The sequence below is a fragment of the Oenanthe melanoleuca genome, chromosome 2 (genome assembly GCF_029582105.1).
Source record: "Oenanthe melanoleuca isolate GR-GAL-2019-014 chromosome 2, OMel1.0, whole genome shotgun sequence".
Taxonomy (NCBI): Eukaryota; Metazoa; Chordata; class Aves; order Passeriformes; family Muscicapidae; genus Oenanthe; species Oenanthe melanoleuca.
Genome location: NC_079335.1, coordinates 28,075,926 through 28,101,215, shown reverse-complemented (window position 1 = coordinate 28,101,215; position 25,290 = coordinate 28,075,926). Strand labels below are relative to the sequence as shown.

The window sequence follows — 25,290 nt, the reverse complement described above, 5'->3', positions numbered from 1 at the left end:
GGGCTCCCGAGAGATGGACCCCTTAGAGAGGATCCAGCAAAGAAATACAAAATTTATCAAGGGACTGGAACATCTCCCTTCGGAGGAAAGCCTGAGAGAGTTGAGCCTCTTCAGCCATGAGAAGGACTGGGAGGGAGCCTCACCAATATCTATAAGCATTTTACGGGAGGGTGCCAAGAGCTTGGCCAGGCTTTTCTGCGTGGTGCTAAGCAATAGCAACAAGCAGAAACTGATGCACAGGAATTTCCACCTGAATATAAGGAAGAAGTTTTTTAATGTGTGGGTGACCACGCAATCGAACTTGTTGCCCAGAAAGGTTGTGCAATCTCCCTCCCTGGAGATTCTGAGCAGCCTGGATGCAATCCTGTGCCGTGTGCTCTAGGATGACCCTGCGTGAGCAGGGAGGTTGGACCAGATGACCCACTGTGCATTCTGCGATTCCATGACATGGGAAAAAAGTAGGGGGAAGCACAAACTCGGCAGGCGCCTCATCAGCGCCGGCCCGGGCCGGGACCGTGCGGCGGAGCTGGCCGCCCCTCCCGCCGCTCTGCCCAGCCCGGCTGAGGGCAGCGCGGGCTCCGCGGGGCCGCCCCCGGGCCCGCCCCGCCGCCAGGTGCGCTCGGAAGTGCTGTCACGGCGAGTGGCAGCCGGGCGGGGAGGCTCCTGAGGACCGGGCTGCCAGAGCTTTCCCTCGGCGGTGCCGAGCCGGGATCGCCGCCATGAGCAAGATCTCCAAGTTCTTCAAGGGGGGCGGCTCGGCCGCCAAGGGCCGCGGGGGTCCCTCGCCGCAGGAGGCGCTGGCCCGGCTGCGGGAGACGGAGGAGATGCTCAGCAAGAAGCAGGAGTACCTGGAGACGCGGATCGAGCGGGAGCTGGCCATAGCCCGGCAGCACGGCACCAAGAACAAGCGAGGTGAGCCGGGCGATTCAGTCGGGGCTGGAGCGCGCTGGGAGCGGGGCCGTGGCCGGGACACCTGGCTCGCAGGTGTGCAGGGTGCGCTGCGGGCTCCGAGCAGCGATCACCACTCGCGGGGCGGAACGGTGGGTTTGGTCTTTGGCATCTATTAGTGTTTAATGAACTGTGGGCTCATATAGCGGGATGGGAATTTGTTACTCCTGACAAATTTACTGTCTGTGGTTCCCTGTGCGATTCTCCTGTTCGTGCTTTGCACCACAGTCGGTGCAGGTACTGGCTGGATACACGGAGGGCAAAGTGCTGCTGCTCAGGAAGGGAGGGGATCGCTGCTTGGGGGCTCAGCATTGGCTGGGCAGGCGGCGAGCGAGATGAAGGATGTGCGGATCTCCTGTATATTCACGAATCATTATCCCCACTGATGACAAATGAGGAACAAAGCGATGCAATTCTCTGTCCAATTCATGTAAAAGTATATCTGCAAGAACAACAAAAAAAAAAGAATGATAGCTTAGAGCATTAGTGACTACTGCTCTGGGATGCTGTTAAATACAAAAGAGAGGATGCTAAGGGGTCAGAAGGTCTGTCTCCTGTCTATACTGATGTTGTCATCCCTGGGAAGCAAATGATGGTAGTCAGTGTCTCGGGATATAGAGGCCTCAGAGAAACAAGTTAATTACTTCCTGAAGTCACACAGAGGCCTATTTGTCTACTCTGAGCTGTATTTTAATTTAAATGCTTCAAAACAGAAGAGCATTTTGAATTAAAGATTTGTGATGTAACATGAAAGTAGGTCCTTTGCCTGCTCGTTCTGTTACACAGTAATTTTAAAAATAATTCCCTGTAACTTCAAATTTGTGCGGACTTCTATGTTAGAGGTGTCCTGGCTATAGCCCTCTAATGTATTTGTAGTACTTTAGCATTTAATAATTATTAGCAAAAGGCAGTTTAACTAAACTAACTTTTAGTTAAAATTGATTTAAAATCGTGGGTCAAAATGGAACAGATTTGAAGGCACAGTTAGGGGAATGAAGTCAGTTGAGAGCTCAGCTGAGCCAGCTGCTCAAGAGGATGGGAACTGTCATAATTGTCCCAGTCTCACACTTTCTACTTCCCTGGCTTCAGCTGGAGCATTTCTTGGTCTCTTGTTCAGGTACTGGCACCTCTGTACTGTCACAGTGAGCTAGTTCAGGACAGTGATCCAGCTGGAAGCTAATTTGCTGTGTGACAAAGTGACCAGGTGGCTCCTGGGGCTGAATTCATTATGCAGAAGCCTGAGCTGCAGGGCTGGTGCAAGAAAACAGATTGATTCCTTTGACTGTGGCAATTTCTGGTTAAATCCAGATACACTGCTCTGGAACTTTATCCCAAACCTGGACTGTAAGCTGGCACATTTGCAAAAAGAAAAAGCATTTCCTGCCTTGCTCCTGCCCGTGTGCTGCTCCCTTCCTTTCCCTGAAGGGTGTGTTTCAGGAAGCTAAATGTTGTAAAATATTGTGTTTTCGTTTGTCTGGGTTATTTTTTTTTTAACAAGGATTATTGAAGTTCCACTTATCCAATTGTGTTCTTGTGTACCTGGTGTGCTTGTGCTTCACACGAGTGCTTGTGCACCTGAGAAGGAGAGAATGGGGCACAGACAGGAATAAGAATTTGTTGGGAAAAGGTGGATCTGCTTCAACTCAGCTGGTTATGGCAGTTTCAGGTGTGTGTTGGCCTTTTGCTTCAGGCATGCAGCATTTTATATCTGAAGCTTTTCTCCCAGATTGTTTCCACGGCAGTGCTCAGTATGCAATTGCCCTAGTTCGTTATCTATGAAATTATTCATGGAGTCGTATTGCAAACTGTAGTGTTGAGCTGATCGTGGTTAAAAATAACTGCCTTTTATTTTGTCATTTGCTCAGGGACCAACAGTTAAGAACAGTTAAGAGGCAAGAATAGGGCCAAAAGTATAGTGTGGCAGTTTTTATTCATGCCAAAAATGAATAAAACCAAAATGGGATTGCCTAAGTACAGTGAGAGGAGAAACAATATGAACCATATATTGTTTAAAATATAACCTTGCTGTGCCAAAGTGCTTAAATTTAGCAGGATAGTCAGTGAACTTAAATCCCCAGTAATGTGTCTTCATTTGGTATGTCAATTGCTTTGCAGTTTAATTAATGTTGATTTAGATATGACGGTACTTTAGTGTACAGTACTGTATAGCTCAAAGAAAATCTGTGCTAACCAGCATCTATTGTACCATTATGTAAACATACACACAAATGAGAGAATAAAGCTTTGAATCTATATTGCCTTATTGAAGTGAATGTTTCAGAGGGACATCACTAGTAATTTTTAATGTGGATTTTTTTTCTTAATTGTGTCTTAATAGAAGCCTATGGAAACTAAAATGGGGCTGTCTGCAACTGGAGCGATATATATCTAGGGATAGAAAATGCACCAAATTAACATGATCTCACTTGATTTTTAGATGAATTAATCTGAGTCAGTTGCACAAACACAAGAGAGAGCAGATTAAAGCACCAGCAATTTCTCATGACTTCATATGACTCTTGAATGGGTTTCATGTGACGTCAGTAGGATTAACTTCATCTAAAAGCTGTAATGCTGTAGCTATGCAATAGATGTGAAACATCACTGAAATATTCCTGGCTTTTCCTTTATGAAGTATCTCTGCATAATCTGAAATTAGCTATACTTTTGAAGTGATACATTTCCAGCATTACCCATTAGTATCTGATTGTAACTAGACCACTTCAGGGTTTTTTGTTTGATGAAATTCCTCCTGAAGAGGTTATGTCATGAGAAGCAACATTTTTATCACAGGTACCACTGGCTTCTGTTGTCTCTCCATTCCAGGAACAAACTTTTTTTTATATCTTTTGCTGTACTTTTTGGGGGTTTCTCAGTTTCAGCCAGTGCATAGCTGCCAACTCCATCTACATATTGGCTTTCCTTCTCCATTATTTTGAAGGACATAGAAGAAAATTTAAAGAACAGGACGTGATACTGAATATTTGAGAACTTTGTTTAAAAGGAAACACGTTTTCTGAAGCATGCCTGTAATTGTGAAAATAACATACACACAAATGTGTGTTGTTTCAGCCCAGCATCTTTCACATATCCTAAAAATATTAAAAAATTAATAAAAAGAATAAAGTTAAGCCATCCAGAATAGGATTAAATCTTAACATGAAGAACCACATAGTACTATTGAGGACAAAACCTATGAAGAAAGTGGGAATAACAGGGAGGGTTTCACAAGTAGATGCTGCTAAATATGTTGTATGTTATGTTTGGGCTGGGCTTATGATGTGTGTTGTGTTTGGGCTGGGCTTATGTAGCCATGCAGCATTCCTGTTCAATGAGTTAGGTGTGACCAGGAGGCTGTGGAAGCCAAACAACGATCTGGTAGTTGTGTGTTGTGATGGACAGGACAGTCTTGCCTACAGCAGCTGTGGGACAAGGTGGGAATGAGGGTTTCTGGCAGGGACATAAAGGAAAGCCCCTGGAGTGTCTTTGCTCTGTGAGTTACAGTGATTGTTCTCTGACTTTCATGATCACATTTCAAGTGTCTTGCCATGAACTGGAATACTTATAACTGGTCCAGTTTATTATTGTTCTTGATTGGTTTCCTCAGTTGTAACTGCATATGGTTTCCTCCACAAGGCTTTAAGGACTTTGAGTGCTGATAATGACCCTAATTAGGGCTCTATGATTTTTATGGCCTCAGCAGCATTGCCTTTGGTTGGCCCTGGAGTGAGGGAGATCAGAAGTCCATGAATCCCTTGCAGGCCTGAGATGGGGGTTTGCGAACTGTATCCAAAAGTGAGACCTGATATATTCTCAGCAGTGTTACATCTTCAGAAGAAACACTCTTTTTCTACTTCAGTAGTTTCCTCATGGGAATTATAAGGATTATTAGACAATTGTTTTATTTCTGCTTGAGAAGATGATGAGATTGCTGGTGCTTTCTGTATGGTGGGCTTGACAGGTAAAGGTGCTATTACTGCACTGTTGCTTTTCAGTCTGATCTGTCATGAAACCATGAGAAGGATGCCACAACTCTTCCTATGTCATTAGTTCTGTTTTTCCTTTTGGAATCTGGATATTCAGTCTGGCCAGGATTCTTATTACCCAGCTGGCCATTTCTGCTTCCTGAATAAAGTGTCAGCAAATTAGTGATACTGGAAAAACGCCTTTCTGTATGTTAATAAAAGGAGTTCATTTATATGCAAACTTAAACTGACATCATAGCCTTCTTTTGTTCCAGACACCTTGACTATAAAATAAAACCTCATATTAAAAGCAGTGGTTCCTAATCTATGAGCTGTATCCTGCTTACTCAGGAGTACAGGAAATTTGCTAAAACCCAGCCAACCACTGACCATTATAAAATTCAGGAATTGAATTGGTTTCTTTGGAGCACAAAGGAAGAAGTGTATGAGACCGTTTTGAATTTTTTTTTTTTTTTTTTTTTCCTGGAGAAGCTCTCCACCTCTTCCTGAATGAATTGGTGTTAATTACACTTGCTTCCTCAGACTCTACCTCTGCTCAAACTCATCCTCTCCAGGCTGTTTTCCTTCTTTGAGATCTTTGGAATGGGGAACACCATTTTTCAGTGCCATTTTTAGACTTTCAGTGAAGTGAGTTTGTGTTCGCTGCTCAATTTCATTATATTTTAATACATACAGTATTATGTATATCTTCTCCAGTTTGGTAATTAAAATGTGGTGGCATTATAAAGCAGAAACATTTCAATCCTGTAAGACTTGCACACAAATTTAAAAATGCTTGTAATATGCAGTAAAAAAGTATAGAAGTTCTAGGTACTTTGTAAAACACAGAAAAATAATTTTCAAATAACAAGAAAATTCTCATAAATTAGTGATAAGAGCTACTGTAGCAAAATAACCTGCAATAAAGGGCATTCATTTAACACAAATAAGGAAAATCATATAGCATGGTGTGAGAATTTATAATGCTTCAGTTGATAAGGAAGGAGTATGAATTTATTTCCTATTAAGTGCTTTATTCTGTAAGTTACTGGTAAAACTAGAGAGAAGGAAGATAATATGTTGTGCCACAATAATTAGGAGAAGCTGTTTATGAATAGCTGAAGTCACAGAGAGTTTAGCTTCTCCTGTGTTTTTTTTGTTTGGGTGTGGTTTAATGAAATGATCTTAAGGATTTTGAAAACTGCTTTGTGTGTAACTGAGGAAATCAATTTTCTCTGTGAGCAGCCAAAAATAACAGCACCATTGCAGAGTCCCATTTTTGAAGAACTCTGACTAGGAAGACTGCCCCATGGTAGACGCTTGCTCTAGCTGAAGTCTTTCTACATCTCCTTAGTGCTCCTCTGCCAACAGGGCCTTGGAGTCCTCTCTGGCCCAGCTGCTGTTACACACAATTTCATTTACATGTTACATTTGCCTGGAACCTCTACCTTCCTAACCTAAGATTTTGATCCAATGGAAGCTAAGAAAGGAAGTGGCTGGTGTCTTAACTCTACCAATACTAATCATAAATAAGTAGGGAAATAATAAGTAGGTAAACATTGTTTGGGATTAAATAAAAATTAAGTATTTTAAAATTGCCAATGGGAATTTTATAATTCTTACATTTGCTGTGTGTATGGCATCATCTGGTGTTTGTGCAACTTCTTTGGAATATGCATGATCTTTGAACCATCTCCCAAAACCTGGGAAAATCTTGGATTTGAATACCATGATTAATCTGTTGGGATTGTGGTTTGCTGTCCTGAAACATCTACTGCAGGTGGTGGAAGGCATCTTAGCCTGTGTGAATGCCTGTCCTTGTGCAGCTCATGATGAGCAATTTTGATAATGTTGATTCAAGCCTTTGTCAACAAACCATTAATTTTTTTAGTGTGCTGTTACACACCATAAATCTTTTTGCCCTCCTTGAGGGAATCCTGATTTCATTTGAAAAGTTGTGTACCCCAATGTCAAAGCTCAGTGTTATTGCCTATGGGCAATTTTAACAGGATTGCAACAGTAGCTGCTGCTGTTGGTTGAGTTTGGGGGGCTGCAGGGCTGATGGGGCTTGCAGGCTCTGAATCTGTTTAAAAAATTAAATGCAGGAGACGAGGGAAGGACTGGGGGTGCTAATAGCATTGGAAGAAATCAAACAATGGGTTAACTCAGTCTCTTGGTTTTGTTTGGTGGGGTTTTTGTGCCTGGCACATGCGTAGCTTAGAAAGGACTGTCATCAGGAAATGCTTGTGGCAAAATTGTGTGTGTTCCACACCCTGAGGCCAGGAGAAAGTTCTTTTCTCCTCATGCTTGTCACGTGCATTTATTCTGGTAATGATTTACTCTGGGCAGAGTATGCTGCTTGTTACTTAGTGAATATAAAAGTAATATAAAAGACTAATCTCAACAATTTACAAAGATAATAGGCTGTAGCTGGATTTGACTGTGCCCATGTCTACAAAGTTCTTTAAGTTTTCAAATCCTAAGGTTTAAAGATCATTTTCTTGAGTGATTGTAAGAAATAGATAAGCTAAAAGCTGGAGAAATGCAAATCCTCTCTGATCTAACCCATCTGCCTGGCTGGGCCATTTGGGCCCTGTGTTGCACTGCACAGTTATTGCTGCTGAGAGAAAGTTCAGAAAGCGCCATTGGTGGAGTTGTGGTTACCATGGCAGATCTTCTTACACTGTTTTTCTTAGGTTTTACTTGCATTTTGCAGTGGACTCTTTTCTTCTCTCTTCTGTTTCCTCCCTTCTGCCTTCTCTCTGATGTTTTTCTTTTTCCTTCCCATCTTCCCTGCTTTTCCTGTGTGCACAGGATGGAGTTCAAGATCTCCCACAGTGGAGGAAGAAGCTGATTTTCCTTGTGGTGCTTAAAGGAGTTAATCTAAAAGAGGCTTCCCAGCATGTTCATGCAACAGCCTGTTGGTGAATAATAGGCTGCCAGTCTGGTGTGGTCAAAGTTTGTCTCCCTCATAGTAAGGTAGGAGGGTGATAATTACAAATTCTGCAGGTCAGCTTGATGCTGAACTACTTGTCCTTGCATTTGTTATGAAAACACACAGTGCATTTTGCCTCTTACCATTCCAGCTGCCTTACAAGCACTGAAGAGAAAAAAGAGATATGAGAAACAGTTGACTCAAATTGATGGGACACTTTCGACCATTGAGTTCCAGAGAGAGGCATTGGAAAATTCCCACACCAACACAGAAGTGCTCAAGAATATGGGTTATGCTGCACAAGCTATGAAAAAAGTACATGAAAATATGTAAGTGTTTTCTAGTAGCTTCCAGGATGAAATTATTAACCACTTTAAAATTATTCCATTACTACAGACTGTTGTATCAAGTTAGATAGTTTTGGCTTCATTTTTGGTTTGGGCATTGGATGTCAGGAATGCTGTTAGTGTTATACTGTCATATTTGGCAGAAAAATAGTAATTCTTTTCCTAACAATAAATCTAGAAGGAAGTTCACTTAACTAGTGAAATCTGTTTGCTTAAGTCTGTCTTGGCAGTGGAGAGTGGCCTCTGCCCTTGGTTTGTCTAGAAGAAAATCTAGTCATGGAAACTAGGTGGACTCTTTTCCTCAGAATCCATAAACTGGAGTGTGGGATTCAAAGTACTAATTAGATCCACCTCCCTTTCCCCCCACGCCCCCTCCATACAAAATAATTACTTTTTTTTTTTTTCATATGTCCTATATTATTTCAAGGGGTGTTTTTCTGCCTGAATAAACAGAATTAAATCAGAAGAGTTGTTCTGGGAGAAATAAACAGGAACTGAAACAATAGCAAAGTTAACAATAAGGGGAAACCTTTAAATGGGGTACAATTCTGTTAAGTTCCCCCAGTTCTGGTGAAAGCTTAAAATCAAAAAAGATGCATAAAATCATAGAATATTTTGGGTTCAAAGGGACTTTTAAAGATAATCCTGTCCAAACACCCTGCAGTGAATAGGAACATCTTCAACTAGCTCAGGTTGCTCAGAGCCCATCCAGCCTGACCTTAGATGTTTCTAGTGATGGGGCATCCACTGTTTTTGGGCAACCTATGCTGGTGCTTCACCACCCTCATTGTAAAAAACTTCCTTGAATCAAATCTACATTGATCTTCTTTTGGATTAAGGCTGTTACCCTCTGCCCTTCACAACAAGCCATGTAAATGTGTACCCCCATGTTTCTTATGAACCCCCTTTAAGTACCAAAAGGCCTGTAAAGATGCTGACCTTGGGGATCTGCCCATGGGCTGTGACTGGCTGGAAGAGATATGAGGAGCACAGAGTGGGGGAGACACACTCTGCTGCAGTTTGACTTCTGTTATAATCCCAACATGGAAGTAGCTGGACTGGGTGTAAGTGAGGAAAATTATTCCCTGTGAATTCTGCTGTTTAGAGAGTCATGGGCATAAAACCAAAAAAAGAGTCTGTTCAAGTGAGTGTGGTCTGTAGGATTTGAATAATATATCTTTAAAAAAATGTTTCCATGTTACCTTGTCAGGGATTTGAACAAAATCGATGATTTGATGCAAGATATCACTGAACAGCAAGATGTTGCCCAGGAAATTTCAGATGCTATCTCGAACCGAGCAGGCTTTGGTGATGAGTTTGATGAGGTTAGTACTTCAGGCCTGTGAGTTTTAACTCCATACTTATTTTGCTATGCAGTGGTTTGTTTCTCCAGAAGTGTGGATGTGAAATTCTTTGTTCTAGCTTACCCTATCTAGTACATAGTACAATTGCATAATTTTAATATAAATATAAAATATTTATATTATATATAAAATATGTAATGTACTAAATTAAAAGCTGCAAATGTAAAAAATATAAAAATATTTTTTATTTTTTTATAAATTTTAAGAAAAGCATTTTTAACTATACTCCTGTAGTTATTGTTCTCATTTGAGCCTTGGAAGAAGGTCACTAAAACATGTAATTTGTACTAGTCCAAGTGGATACTGAAGCATATAATTTTTTGTTGCTTCAAATAGACATCCATTTGACTTAAGTGCATGTCCCTGTGCCATGGCTGATGTTCATAATTCTGAATATTTGGAGCATTTTTTTAAGGTCATTTTTGGACTTGGAGATGCAGGTCCTTTCCCTGTTGCCCAGACCACAGAAGTAGATCTGAGAGGTAGAAGTAATACCTGTTGGAGGCAATAAGGTTTCATTCAAGAGTTCTTCTTTTCTGAAACCCCCACAAGACATTTAGGACCTTCTCAAAATTTGTTGCGGTAGATTTCATCTAGTGCCCCCAGATTTGATTTTGTACATCTAAACAGGATATAAGTTATTTCTAATCCAACCATGGCTGAGGTCAAGGGTCAAGGTTACTCAAAATTCTTGTAATCTGTGGAATGCAGAGATGGGTATCAAGCTCAATATCACAACCAGTTTTCTTTTGTTTTTCAATTCTGTTTCAAAATAGCCAAGCACTGAGAATCATTTGAAGAATATCCTGAATACTCAAACCATTCACTCTATTCCCAACTAATTTGTTCCTATGTGCCCAAATGGACAACAAAGAAAAATATAAATGCTTTATCACACATATTTACTTGATTGGGAGGAAGAGGAAGTTTTACTCAACAGTTCTAATTTGTTGAAAATAAGAATGATTCTTTGTACTTTGTTCCCATTACCTGCTTTCCTGTATTTCCACTTTGAATGTAAATAGGCTTTCCAAGAAGCATTTAGTCATTACTGGCACGAGGGATGGGATTTGGCCCGAGCTTCAAACAATTGAAAAACATCCTTCCACCCCAAATAGTTGTACAGTGTCTTACTGTTCAACAGTGCTTACCTTTCTGGAGTCTAGGCTTAGTAACCATGTTGTAGATTGACCAGGAAGTTCCTAAGGGATAGCAGTTGAAGCTGATGTGCATTGTTCCTGTTTGGGAAATAAGACCTTGTCACTTGGAGCATCATTGTACCAGCTTTTGTATAGGAGCCTTATACTTACATATACTTATAGCACTTGGAAGTAACTGGAAAACCTGGTTTGCAGGCTACTGCACCTTAAGAGTGCTAGAATCAATTGCTAGGAAATAAGGTGGTTTGTGCTGAAGGATAGTATTTAATTTTTTTGAAGGATGTTTTTTCCATGCACTTGGATGCATTTTCTTTTAACATGTGTGCCGTGGCTGTAAGGAGAGCATGGAAGCATATGGTTTCTCCTGCTCCAGACAGGCACAGAAACATAGTTCCTTCTCCCTGGGTTGGCACACTGTATGTTTGCCTTAAATTATAAAACCATGAGAAAGTAAATCCAGTCCTGTGGTGGCTATGCAACTTTCATTTAACTTCTACATTGGTTATAAACAAAGTATAAATGTGTAGGCAAAGCCCATTTCAGTATCTAATTGCCCCTACTTTACTATTTTTTTGACCCTTCCTCTGCCCCTCTCCAGTTGTTTTTGCCCATTGTTTATTTTAAACCATTTTATCAATGTGGCAAAGATCCATTTCTCTGCTGATATGTAACATTTAGCTTCCTTTCTTTGGGAAACTTCAGCCAAGGAATAAGTTCCTTGCTTATTTAAAAAGCGTGCAGCCTTTTTATATTTAGCTTTGTATGAGTGGATTAGATCATCTGTCCAATTCAGCCTCTGCACCTAAAAGCCCACGAGTGCTGTGTGCTTCAAGAGTGAATAACAGGACCCAGGAGGACAGTTTTGATTCCAGTGCTGCTTTGAAATCACATATAATCTTGGACTTACGTGATAGGGCTGACGTGTAATGTTTGATGACAGTCTGCCTGATAACCAGTGGAAGGTGTTTGCCTTTTAAAATGGAGAAATGGCACATTAAAGTTAAAATCCATTGAAGAGTACTGGCTCTAGTTTTGGAACAAATCTGTTTTTTACTCCCTTTTTACTCCCATATTTGCCTTTTTGGCAAGTATTGTACTGCTGTTAGTTTTGTTTCTAATTTTATTCCTTGTCCTGTTTCTAACTTTCATTGTCCTACTTTCAGTGTTCAATTAAGGTTTACTTAATTGTCCATACTTAGTAAAAATTACACTTTTAATATGCTGTTTCTTGATATGTCCTTTCAGGTGTAAACCGTGTTTTTCAGTAGTACTTTTCTTCATGGTGGTTAAATGTGCCCTTGCGTGTGATCACTGTCAGTATCTAAATAATGTTTTCCTTAAATTTAGGATGAGTTGATGGCAGAATTAGAAGAACTGGAGCAAGAAGAACTGAACAAGGGAATGAGAGATGTCAGGTTGCCAAGTGTTCCGTCCACATCGCTGCCTTCTCGCCCTGGTAAAATGCCTGCTTGCCATTTTACATTTCTCATCATCAAGCCATGCTGTGAGAAAGGGTAGAGGAAAAGAGGGTTTCAGGGATGCATTTAACTCTGTTATAACTTTTAAAATTTTATAAATTCCTTTTCCTATTTTTGTATCTGCTTAACAGAAAAAGAAGAGTGGGATTCCATTTTCCTGTGTTAAAAAAAAAGCATTTAGAACCAAATTCTCTGTAGATTTGGGGTGACAAACTTATGGAACTTGACCTTGCATGTATCTTGATGAATCTCCTACTGAAATGTAGTAAGATCATTGAGGAATGATTTTTTTTGCCTTTTTTTTTTTTTCTTCTTTTTGGCAATTAAATCCTTAGTCTCTTTCAATTAGAGACTGACCCAGATTCCAAATGTTTATGTCATAAAGATCCAGCTTTGCAGGGTAGTGGTTTGATATTTTCCACTTGTATTTTAATTAGAAATGAAGAAGGTATTGGGAAGTACATATTTAAAGACATATTTTCATTCCTTTGCTTGCTTTCTACTGAACAGTCTTATTCCTGGTATTAAGCTGTAGTTTCATTTTTCTGTGGTTCCACCAGGTTTGTTTTGAATTCAGCCAGAGGCAGTCAACTTTTACTACACTTTTCACTGTCAGTTGAAAGACTTGCTATGTACTGACATTAGTAAAAGAATATAAATGCTTGATGGTAGGGACAGCACACATGTGACACAGATTGTTTATGGTTTCTGCTGCAGAACAGGTTACCTAGACCAGCTTAACTCAGGTACTGTGATACGTTTTGGCAGATGACACTTATATCCTGAGAAGCAGTTTAAAATGTTTAAGCTGAGACTGTGGCCTCATCTACTGAACTCAATTGCAGAATGTCTAGGAAAAAAAATTAAAAAAAAAAAAAAAAATTCAGTCTGGCAATTTATGATTTGTTCATATATTATCTTCCAGATCCATATCCAGCTGTTCCAGCTGACATTTTTATTAAACCCAGACCATCTTGATGTGCTTCTCACTATTTTAATTTTCTACTTCATCCATCTATATGGTTGCTTCAGGAAAGATGAGTTGGTTGCAATAATATAGTTCAAGGCTGTAAAAAACTGGCTTATGTTTGCTGAAACTCTCTGCTGTTACACAGCAACAGCAAAGTCAGACCAGTTGATGGATCTATGATGCTTCTAATTGGAGATGCCTGTTTCTCTCCTGATTTTGAAGATGAGGAAACTGCAATGGAGCAAGGCATAGTGACCTTCCCCGGTGACACTGAGCTGTGACACTTGCAGAACAGGGCCTGAACCTGTGGTCCCCCGTGTGCTTCTCCCACCCTTAGTTGCTGAAGGTGGTGGCTGCAGTTCTCCTCAGGACAGCAGCTCCTGGCCCTGTGGTTGCCTCAGGCAGCAGCCAGCTGGCTGCTGAGGAGGTGCTCAAGCAGGTGTTCCAGCACACAGGATCCAGTAACAGTGGCCACTGGTGCCTGGAGAAATGCCAGTTCTGATGTGCACAGCCCACAGATGAGGGACAGCCTGAGGTTGAACTTGGGCTCTTGGGCATCTAGTCTGCAGGTCAGCAAATGAAGACAATTTGGGTGAGGTTTTAGTTTAGTGAATGCAGATGATGTGTTATAGCAGATTTGGGTACAAAGTGTGTGTGGGACCTGATACAGAGCTGGGAATTGCTGTTGCTGTGAACACAGCAGTTAACTGATGTCACCTGAGAAAAGCAAGTTCAGGAATGTCCTTCTCCATTTAATAAAGGACACCACCCATTAAAATGGGGTGAGTTCATTCAGAGACTTGCATGTGCAGAACCTCTCAGCACTATTTGGAAAAGTAGTAGGATGTGCAGCTGGCCAGGATAGGTCACTTTTGCTCATTTACGTGGTGGTGAGAGAACTGACAGCATTTTTGTGGGCCTTTTCTGGCTGTGACAACCTTTAGAAATAAAATGTGTTTTTCTGTGTGAGTCTTCCAGTAGGAATGACATCAGACCTATGTTGTGAACTTTAGGGTTCTATGGGAAATAATGATGGGGCAAAATAGTCACATCTCTTGTGAGCTTCATTCCTGCATTACTCATGTTCAGCTTGCTTCTCAGTAAATTGGTCTGAGATCTTCAGGCAGAAAAGCACTATACCTCATGCTAACACAATGGTTCTGACTGCTACATTAGTTGATGGTTATTGTCTCTTTATCTGCAGCATCGACCAGGAAAAGAGCAGAGGATGAAGATGAAATGAAGAAACTGGCTGCCTGGGCTTCATAGGACCATGGTCTTTTTATAACACCAAACATTACAGTGCAGAATGTAAAGAGCTGTACTGCTGTTTTATAACCACACTGATTTAGTGTGGTTGCATTTCATACAGGCTGGGGGTTTTTATGGCACATCTTGCTGAGATTAGTGTTACTGCCATATTACAAAACTAGCTTAAAAACCAGCAAACAAAAGAATTAAGTAGTTGCCTAAACCTTCAGGCATCTTTTTTTTTTGTTTTTCCCCATCTTTGTCAAGAGATTAGTTTTATTATAGGTTTTTAATAGGTACTATCTTACTGTTTCTGTTGGTTTGTAAAACCCGTGTGCCTCACTTATGCTCAAAGCTGGGTTCATTTTGAAATGAGAAAGTTAAATAAGTCATCAGAGCCCTATAACTAGAGGGTTATTTGGTTCAGACTATTTGAATATTAGCAAAACAGCTTAATACATGTCCTTACTTGCAAGTTCTTTGATCCCAAGAACTAATAACTATTCATTTGGACATGAAGATCCAAACAGTCTGCCTGGAGCAACTTACGGTGTCCTAGATATTAAGAGGAAGCTCTTCTGTAGGCATATTGAAGTGGGATGTGTTATTTGTTTTATTTTAACTGGCCAAAATGTCCCATGCACTTCTATAGGTCAATTTGAATTGTATTTTGGATTATTTCTGACTTAGCTTACAGAATTACAGTGAGCAAGGAAAGCAAAATGTCTAGGTTCTTACAGATTCCTGCCAAACACTACTGATTTTCATTAACCCAAAAATCCAGAAGAGATTTGACCTTCCTGTGTTCTTCTGCTCTACCTTGTCTTTTTAGGATGAGTCTTTACTTTGTATGATAATATTCATTCTCATCAAAGGAATTAACAACACATTTTTAATTATACAATTGCAAAATAGTTTTAATTTCTGAGCATCTAGTTCTTTTCTCTTACTCAGTTTGTGAATGGAAGTAATCCAGTGTGTTGCATTTGCAGTGCCTTTTTAAACCCTGGTTAAAAGCTGATTCTGGGTTACTTGTAGAGTTGATGTGTTACTGACCAGCTGACAGCATTTTAGCATAAGGAGCAAATGCCACTCTTGGGTGCTGAACTACTACATATATAGAGAAATTGCTGTTCAAATACAACCCAAAAATTAAATAGGCTGCTTTGTACTAACAAAGCTTTAAATGAGTCTTAAGCTTTATGCTAGTAGCCTGCTCTCAATCACAGGGAAATAGTGAAACACTGTGGAGTTCCTAGGAGTGTAGGAAGCAGAGTCCTTGATCTAGGTTTCTTGTTTTCAAATGTATTTAAATTTGTGATGACTGAACCACCTGAGGAATAGTCCTGGACTTGGTTTCTGTAGATCTTCAGCAATAGAAGACTGACCCTTTCTCCTGCAGGCTTTAGCCTGTGATTTGCTGGGTGTTCAGCTTCAACAGGCTTCAGTAGCCTTCAGTGTAGTGGATTTTAGGTTAAGTATGTGCTTCTAGACATGGCCTGCCCAGAGCCTTTCAAATTGAGCCCCACGGATGAAACCCAAAATGTATAAACCCTGTGGAGAGATTGACTTTTTCAGAACTTTCATTCTCTGTGGAAGAATTGATTTTGGATTGTATCCGTATGAGAGCTGAATCCAGCTTTGCCAGTTCAGATAATTTTCTTACTGGAAAAAACTAGGTGTGTTAATTCTGTTCCAAAATTTGGAGGTACCAAGAAAATTGTCCCTTTTTATTGAGAGTAGAGAAAGTTTGGAATAATTTAATTTTTGTTTTAAATACAAAATCAAACAGGAAAAGAAAAGACAGACAGAACTTCCTTAAATTTATAAATACATGTTGAACTCTCAAGGAGTAGGAAACCAAATACCAACAAAATGCTACTTGGTTTTAATGCTTGCTGAAATTCAGCATGAGGTGCTAGCTGAAAGCAGGAATATTTAGTAAAATAGCAAACATTCTAAGTTATTTCAAATCCATTTGCTAACGTTTCTGGCTTGAATCCTGTGTTCAGGGTGTGCAGTTTATGCAGGTCTCTGAATTGAGTGCAGAACATATTGGCACACACTGGGTGTGTGACTGTGCAAGGCTGGCAGTGTGCATGTGGACACTTCTGGTGTTTCTAAATATGAGGCCGTGCCAACATAGTCCCATAGTTAGTTTGGAAAAGCTGGCTTCCAGCCTCTGTTCTTGGTTGAATAAGTAGTTTAACAATGCTTGGCTCTTATGTAGCATTTGGCATATTTGAAGTGCTCTACAACCTAATGGGTCTCTAAGCATCCATTTTGATACTAAAGTGACTTTCAGTCTGCTGTGGAAAATGTGGATCTGCTGTTTTTGAATAAGAACTTTCCAAGTGAACACCCGTCATTGGAGACAAAAAAAATCCTGTAGAGAAGATCTTCTTTTGCAAACCAGCATTTCACTGCTGACCTCCAGCAATGTTTTGGCCAAGTGTTGATCCTGAAGAAGCTTCAGGTGTGTTCAGCTTATTAGTCTCAGACCAAGCACTTTACAAACAAAATTTTTGAAAGCTGAAGAAATGAAACTGTATATTCAAGTGAGCTGCTCTGAAAACTTATGTATAGTGGCTGGTGATCCTTAAAGACAGACTCATGTACCAGTTCACAGGCCAGGAGGTGAGGTTGGTGAAATTGTACTCAGAAACACTAGAGATGTACAGAAACCAAAATACACCATGGACTTCTGTAACTGGAGTGTTTGTTGCCATATTTTTTTTGGGACACCAGTTTTCTTCAAGGGCAAAGTTGTAGGATTTTAATTCAGCTGAGGGAGTGGCTCTTTCCTGTGTAAATTCAGATAACAGTGGGACAAATGGCTCTTTCTTTTTTGAACATATGCCTCTCTTCATGCCAAGATGGTATTTGTTTAGTATGTAAGCAGTCGAGAGTGAATAGTGTCAATGTGTTATTGTGAATGTACCCTATTAACTGGAACATGTTTTATAGGAGGACTGTGGCAGCAGATGGTGTACTATAACTGACTTCCTTTCTTGTTGCTTATTTATTCTGAGATTGTATTTTTCTCCTGACAGGCTTAGACATTTTTAACCCGGATTGCTTTAAAAAGGGGAAAATATATTAATAAAAAGTAAAACCAAATCATATATGTATATATATACACACTGTAAATAAATATTTTGGCGTCATGTTTGTGTTACATGATTTTATTAAATTGTTTTTCCTATCAGGCAGAATTGTAAGTACCCTCCTTACTTTGTCATCCTCTTTTAAAGGATGTGAGAATATTTTAAAACTTTTTTTGATGTACTAATCTTTCAGCAGCCAGTTAGAATTCAAGAATTCTTTGAAGTTGATTTGGTTTAAAAAACAACCAGTGGAAAATCCCACCCCAGTGTAAGCTGTGATGTTTGGGCTGCATTCCTTTACACTTAACCATTGTGTTGCAAGAAATTATTTTAATTTGATATATCCAAAATACTTTCCTCTCCTCCCCTCTGACCCAAAGATCTCATAATTGTTTCAGAAATACGTGTTTTTCACTTTCCAGGCCTTACTTGAAAGGAAGAGTGTCAGGTCTTTTAAAAATGAAAAAGTAAAAATTTGATAGGCAAGGATGAAGTGAGACAAATACAAAAGGTATTTTTTCATTCATCTTTAAAGTCTGTGTGTGTGTATAGTGCCTCACCTTTAATGTACACACACATATATTTACATAGATGTATGAAATCCTGGAGCAGTGATTTAGGACCACCATTCATTATCTGGTGTGGAAAGGTTTCAATTGCTTGGGCAACTTCTCTTTTCCTCTTTGTAAATCCTAAGGGCTTTGTCACAAAATGCCAAGGAGCTGCTGTAGTATGAGCACTTCTCTCTGTGTCTACAGCTGTGGGGGGTGGAAGAACAGGATGAGTGTGCAGGAGGAATATTTAGAAAATCTTACCATCTTTTAGGATGTAGAGCTTCTATTTTTCTAATTATGCCATTGTTTTTGAAACATAAGGAGAAAAAATTAGTCTCAAAAGTTATTTAGCAGCACATCTTAGGAATTAATAGTAGTAGTATAATGAGTAGTATAATCTCAGGTATTTTCTCACATCTTTCCCCATTGCAGAGACTGTGGCAAGACCCACCTTCCTAGCACTGTTGAGTCAGGTGTATATTGTAGGGAAGGTATAGCTGGTTTATGTGGCTTTGATCAGAGTTTAAATGGTTTGTGTTGTTATCAGCATCTAATTACCTGGTCACCACTGAACTATACTCTTAGGATCAATATCTGAAGATAAAACTAGTTTGTGTAGTTATGAAATGCTGATATCTAGAAATTTCAGACCAACCTTGTATACCTGAGATGATTCTGTCAGGCAGGGTCACACACCCCTCTGCTCCCCTGCCCCCTCCTCTCCTGCACACTGCACTTGGGTTTTTGTGTTTTGCTTTTATCTATGCTTGCTGCCTTTCCCCCCTGCAACTAGAAGTCTTCTGGTAATTCCCTGGTTGCTACTTACTACAGTTGATTGTCAAATTCCTCTTTATCAAGACAAACTTTGGGCAAATGCCATTTTGGGGAGTTTGGGCTTGACACTTACCCAGGCCCTTACAGCCTGTGCTTTCTCAGCCACTGCTACCCAGGCTGTTTTTAGGGAAGCAGGGTATTCCTCAGCTGGCTTTCTCAAAGGGCAGGCAACCAGTTCTCCTAGGATTGAAAGGCAAGTTGAGGATTTGTGATCTGAGCTAAATTTAATCAAACAGATGTTAGGCCAATTGTCTGCTCCCATGGAAGTGGTAAGTGTCAATACCTCACATTCCCATTGCATATGGGGCAAGGAGTGTTTTGTGGATTCAAACAGGATTTACATGGACACCCCAACTCTACCCTGAGTTTAGCATCCTTTATCAAAAAATTAAACTTGCATTTTAGGAGTAAAGTGAGAGTTCAGAGAAATTTAATTTACAAAAATATCCAGATATTTTAGCTTTACTTTTGTACTCAGCTTACTAAAGGGATGTTGGTGTAGCAGCTGAACAAACTAGCTCAGCTGGGACTACAGATATATAGGAATGTGTAGGGTTGTTGTATTACCCTATACCTACCTGTTGTCTGTTCCCTGTGTGTATATGGGATGTTGGAGTGCCTGGTGTGCTGCTGTGCTGCCCATGGTGAGCTCCATCAGCGGCAGGGCTGGGACTCTGCGGACCTCCAGGAGGAGCTCTGGGTTCAGCAAACAGCAAGAAACTCCAGCAGGCTGGAAAGGCTGCAGTTTTCACACAGGATTTCAGTCTTACTGCTCATGCTGGAAGAAAAGGCCTGCCTGGAAGTGCTGCTCAAAAACCAGAGGTGAAACGCTCTCACTCTTCCCACTCCTCCCACAAATCCCCACTTGTTCAGAGCTAAAATGCTAAATTTTAGATACTAACCCACCTCCTCAGCTGCTTCTCTGGCTTCCCTTTTCTTCCTTTCCCCTGTCTACGGCCAGCTTGGCACCCAGCTTTGTTCCCTGCTCTGGACTGATGAAGGAGCTCAGAAGCAGATCATCATGCAGCAGTTTACCACCCCTCTCTACACACTCATGTCAGGGCAAAGAGTTAAGACCAGCCTCGAAGCTTTAAATCTGTTAAAATTACTAATTTTCAAGAAGTTTAATACTGGTTCAGTGATTTGTGCCTTGCAGTGACCAGCTACAAGCTGGATTTTGTTGGAACACACTAAAGACACTAAATTGTAGGAGGGATTTCTCAGTCAAGTCTGTCTCTCAGACCCAGTGAGTGTTCAGAGCACCTTGGTCATTGTGAGGTAATGTCAGTGCTACTTTGGGTTAGGTGGGACATGCCTGTAGGGAGGTACTGCAGCTGCTGGTTTTGAGGCTGTTGATGTTCATTTGTAAAATTAATCAATTTGATTTAATGACGATTTGGATCTTAAAAGGCAACTTTACCAAAGAGAGGGTTTATTTGGCACAGGAAATTCCATCTGAACTGACACCTTCTTCTAGGTGTAAAGCAGTTTCAGAAGCTCTTAGATAAACATCTGTTGGAGATACCACCTTGCATTTTTAATGTTAAAACCTTCAGCTCCCAGTGCTTTGCAAGCTATCAGCAAAATATTTTAGTCAATTCAGTTTACTGAGCTAGGGAAAAAAATCCCCCTGTGTGAACCAAGCAATTCTGGAAGAAGTTTCTAACAGCATTAACCTGAGAACAGATCTTATCTGTATTGCAGCTGACATTTGTGGTTGAACACAAAGGACTTAATTTTATAAAGAATACAATAGGAGAGAAAAAATGATGGGGGATAATGATAATAAGTTGAGACACTAATTTATGTAGCCCGAGAATCTGTCTAGAGCACATGTTGTGTCTGAATAAACTGAAATCTGAGTTAACAGCTGCTTCACCAGAGCAGAACATAGAAGCCTCTTTGTTGAGAGAAGAGATCTTGTGCTGTAACCTTTGGATAATCATGAGTCTTGTGTAACCGACGTCATTTGAAAAGTGAAAGATGTTGGTCTTTCCATGGTTTTCTAGATTCAGATGTGAAACTTGTCTCACAGAGGATGCCAGTAGTGAACTACAGCATATCAACAGCCAAAAGAGATAAAAGTAATTATTTGCATGTTCTGTTTCTCATGTTAACTCACAGCAAAGTTGAGATGAATATTTGATTGTTTAATGCTCTTTCATCATACATTACTTTGCACATTAATTTTGCTGTATTCTTAAATTATTTTTAATTGTTTAGGTAGGAACAACTAACTCAGATCTGACCAGTGTTCTCTGCAGTTGTCTGTACAAGAAACATGTTTTTTGGGCTTCTTTTGTAAACCTAAGCAGGAGAATGTCTCTATAGGCACACAAACATCTTACTGAATCTTAGTCATTTTTTTTGTAAAAGATTACACAGAGTGAGACAGTTTTCTCATCTGCTTTTTCCAATGCAGGTTATTATCCCCTTGCCAAATTAAAATCTAGGAGGAAGCTCCTGATGTTTTTGTTAGGTTTACAATTACCCTAACAAGCTGTGCTGCAAGATTTCTGAATTCATACTGCACATTCACACACAGCTGCCATAACAGAGTAGAGCTCTTGCCTATTGCCTCTGCTTGTCCATGTAACACGTGAATTTATCCTGCAGAAGAAAGGGGAAATGCAGACTCCATCACACCACAAACAATCCACCCCATAAAGTGATCACCTGAAATGCCTATAAAAGAGCCATAGGAAATCTGGGATGAGAGACCCTGTAGTTTCTCTATCTTATCTATCTATCTAATCTATCTATCTATCATCTATCTATCTATCTATCTATCTATCTATCTATCTATCTATCTATCTATCCATCCATCCATCCATCCATCCATCCATCCATCCATCCATATATCTTTCAGACAATGCAAAGCCATAATGAGATCTTGAAAGGTCAATGTGCAACCTTCTCCCAGTAGGTGCTTGCCAGATGAAGAGTGCTTGACAACCCACATTAACTGCCAACCAACTGCCAAGCAGTGTTTCATAGTCACCCTCAACCATTCCATAAAACAGCTCTGGCAGCTGTGGTTTCTTCTCAATGAAAAGCATTAATCCACATGGGATTGAGAAAACAGAGCCACCACATGCAAGTATTATAGTGCATTCAATTTGAACTGGTAGAAGAAAGAATATTATAAATGTAGAAGCAGCAAGTAATTTGTAAGCAAGGGTGTTTAAACCTACCTAAAATCCAGTTGAGATATCCTAATACAAAGTTTCTGTATTGCACAGGCAAAAGTCTCACTGGATCAGCAAACCATCTAATTTTAACCTGCTGACAAGTCAAGGGGATCAGCAGTAACCCTAGGACTGCACCAACTGACATGCTGTGCAATTAGGGTGAATCATGTAATTGCTTTCTTCCTCAGGTTTTCCTTGTTTGCACAGCAGAGGGAAATACAATACCTATCTCTCAGATACAAAGTGGGGACAAACTTTGTTTGGTGAGCACTCTGGTGAACCTCAAGTCAAAGAAGTGCTGTGTACCAATCAGGAAGCTTTAGTCTTTAGCTCCACGAAGAGATCAAAAGGGCTAAAAAGGGGAAGGGTCTCAATGAAGATTGTGTTGAAAATCAGGAAAACATAGGTTGGAGCACTGTTTTTGAGGCTTAGCAAAGGGTTAAGGTGCAGAACCTTGAAACTTCACTTAAAATAGATGAGAGTTGGCCACTGCTGAGGGTTGATCTCAGAATCCCATTTATTAGGCCAGTGCTTTAATCAGCCTCTTCTAGAAGGAAGACCCATGCTGAGCGTTTCTGCTCTGTGGGGAATGATCTCTTCTCTGACAGGGATGCATGTCCCTGTCTCCCAAAGCTGAAGGGTTCAGCTCTGGCTAGCAGTGATTTCTGAGGACTGAAATTATTACTCCAAGTTCAGCACTTCCATCTCCACACCTCCTCTTTCTCCAGAGCCATGCTGCCCTGCTTTGCAGTTTGTGGTATTTGCAAGCCATACCAAAATTCCAGCCTGGGCTGGATGCTCTGAAATCTTAATGAGACAGAAAAGGCACAAATCACACAGACAGTGAAAGGAAAACAGTGAAGATCTGGGTTATACACAACAGAAATGCATTGAAGACCATTTTTCTCAATGTCAGATAGAGGTTAAAGGACAAAGAGAAACTTTGCCAGTTGAGTTAGAACATCACTAGTTTTCCTGAATTTTAATTTCAGTGTCAGGTGCTGTTCTGTTGTGAAGACTTCTTGCAAAAATATCTCATTCTCTTAAGTAAGAATAGTCTACACATCAGGCTTTCTGATTTATCCAGCTAAGCAGAATTACATTTGTGAATTCAGCCAATTACAGAGCTCCTTCAGCCTTCCTGTTACACGACAGTGAAAAATGCTAGTCTTGCAAACATCCTGCTTGTGCACATCCTGTGCTCTGGGCAGCATCAGTGTAACTCTGCCTGAGCCTTGTTAAACAGGATTCTTCAATCCTAGTATCACTTTGTTTCAATGATGCTGGGTAAAAATGCAGTTTGGGGCTTCTAAGTATGTCCACCAGAAAAAAGATGCTTTGTATGTGACATGGGTTTCTGCTTAGACATGTCTCATGACAGCCTTTTCCTGACTCTAGAACAACCATCACAATGGTTCTGAATATATCAACCCAAGAAATTTCAAGAGAAACATTTTGTATTCCAGTGTAACACTCAAAATGTCCAGCTGGAAAACAATCTGTAAACTGGCCAGCAGTCACTATTACTGTGAGGATGACATGTTTGTCATTTATATAAATGTGGCCATTTCTATTAATTCCCTGAAATTCCCTTACAAAATAAGGGTATCTATAGATACCTTAATCTTTTATTGTTTAGCTTAAAGCATGTTTATTCTGAATGTTTAGCATTTTTCCTTTTCTTCCACTCTTCTGAATCCGTGTAGTTGCATCAGGAACAAAATGTAAATAAAATCTTGGCAGATCAAAAAGCCTGAACAAAAGCCCTGGGCTCAGTGTTTTCTTTGCAGTGCACAACCTGAGAAGGACTAAACACAAAAGGTTGTCCTCTGAAACAAGACTGGGATAAAGGTCAGCACAGTGAGGCTGGCAAAGAAACACCAGAACCATGGGAGATGTTCCTGAATGGGTTATGATGAACACAGAACCTAAACCACTCACAACACAGACACTAACACTTCGTGGAGAAGCAGTTCTGGTCAACAAATGAGTGAACAAATTTTTACTTTCAAAGGGGAAAATGCTCAAGTGTGAACTATGGACAATTTTCTCTTTTCCATTCTTTCATCTCTCCTCTAGGAGGTTAAGATCCTATGCATTAACAATGTGTTGCAGATCATAAAAATGCAGCACCAACTCCACTGGTCAGTACACTGACTGCTCAGCCAGAGTACAAACTCTTAAAAGAGACATCCTGTGGAGCTGGCTGGAGTTATAGTTCCTATATTCCTTATTAGATTCAAACAAACATGGATGTGAGGATACAGTGCAGTTACCCAAGATTCCATAAAGTTCTGTATTTTACAGGAAAAATATGTATCTAGTTTGGAGTGTGACCTGTCTAGTAATCTGAATGTTCTGATCTCTTGCACAAAGACTTAATTAAAATAGAAAGGAATGATAGGAAGAAAGACCCCTAACACCTGGCATTCCATAGAGTGTTTCCTATAGGATTCTTCCATTCCTAAGTGATTTGTGGCCTTGCTCTATTTATTTATTTTATCTGACATTTCTAAAAAAATCTGATTGTAGCAGCAACTTGAGAACATAACTTTTTTGAATTCCACACCACTCACCCAGCATATATCAGAGCCTGCCATAGCTAGCATGGGAAAAACTCCTCCATAAACAATCCACGTGAAATTTTTTACGGAAAGTTCTACTCAAAATCAAAAATTTTCTAGTAGAATAAATACTGCTCCTTCATAGCTACATTTCAAGAATGGAATAGAAACTGCAGGGAAAAAAAATCAAATTTGTGTCCTAATGAGCTGCAGAGAGTAAAAACCTTTGGGACTGACATACCATCTAGAACAGTAGTTTTCCTGGTCCCTTTTCACTTCTACTGTAAGACCCCAACCTCTTCCCCTGAAAACAAAGATGCTTAACACAAAGAGGAGAGCATAAATTCCCACTGGAAAATGCACCATAGAGGCTACTCCCTCCTACCACTGTCAGGTGCTGTTTGGTGAATTCATTTCCTCCCCTCCTTGAGCTGGTTCAATTGGGACTATTGTACTCACAGCTGATGTTGTGTTGTGTGTTCTACACGCAACTAATGCTTGTCACAGTGGGAAAGGTATGGAGTGGGAGTTTATAGGGACTCATTCTTCATTCAGTACTAGTCAGCATTTTAATTGATTTAGCAGCATACAAACCAAAAGCAGAGAAGTGGTGTGGGCAGAC

General features: G+C 40.2%; 1 protein-coding gene across 1 annotated transcript; it reads left to right on the top strand.

The window, feature by feature from the left end:
• The first annotated feature begins 466 nt into the window (after nucleotides 1–466).
• CHMP4C (charged multivesicular body protein 4C) lies at nucleotides 467–17,585 on the top strand. Its single transcript, XM_056484650.1, has 5 exons — nucleotides 467–912; nucleotides 8,000–8,177; nucleotides 9,406–9,520; nucleotides 12,067–12,175; nucleotides 14,372–17,585. The coding sequence occupies exons 1-5, from the start codon at nucleotides 720–722 to the stop codon at nucleotides 14,434–14,436; spliced, it is 660 nt and encodes a 219-aa protein (XP_056340625.1). The 5' UTR covers nucleotides 467–719; the 3' UTR covers nucleotides 14,437–17,585.
• The last annotated feature ends 7,705 nt before the right edge of the window (nucleotides 17,586–25,290 follow it).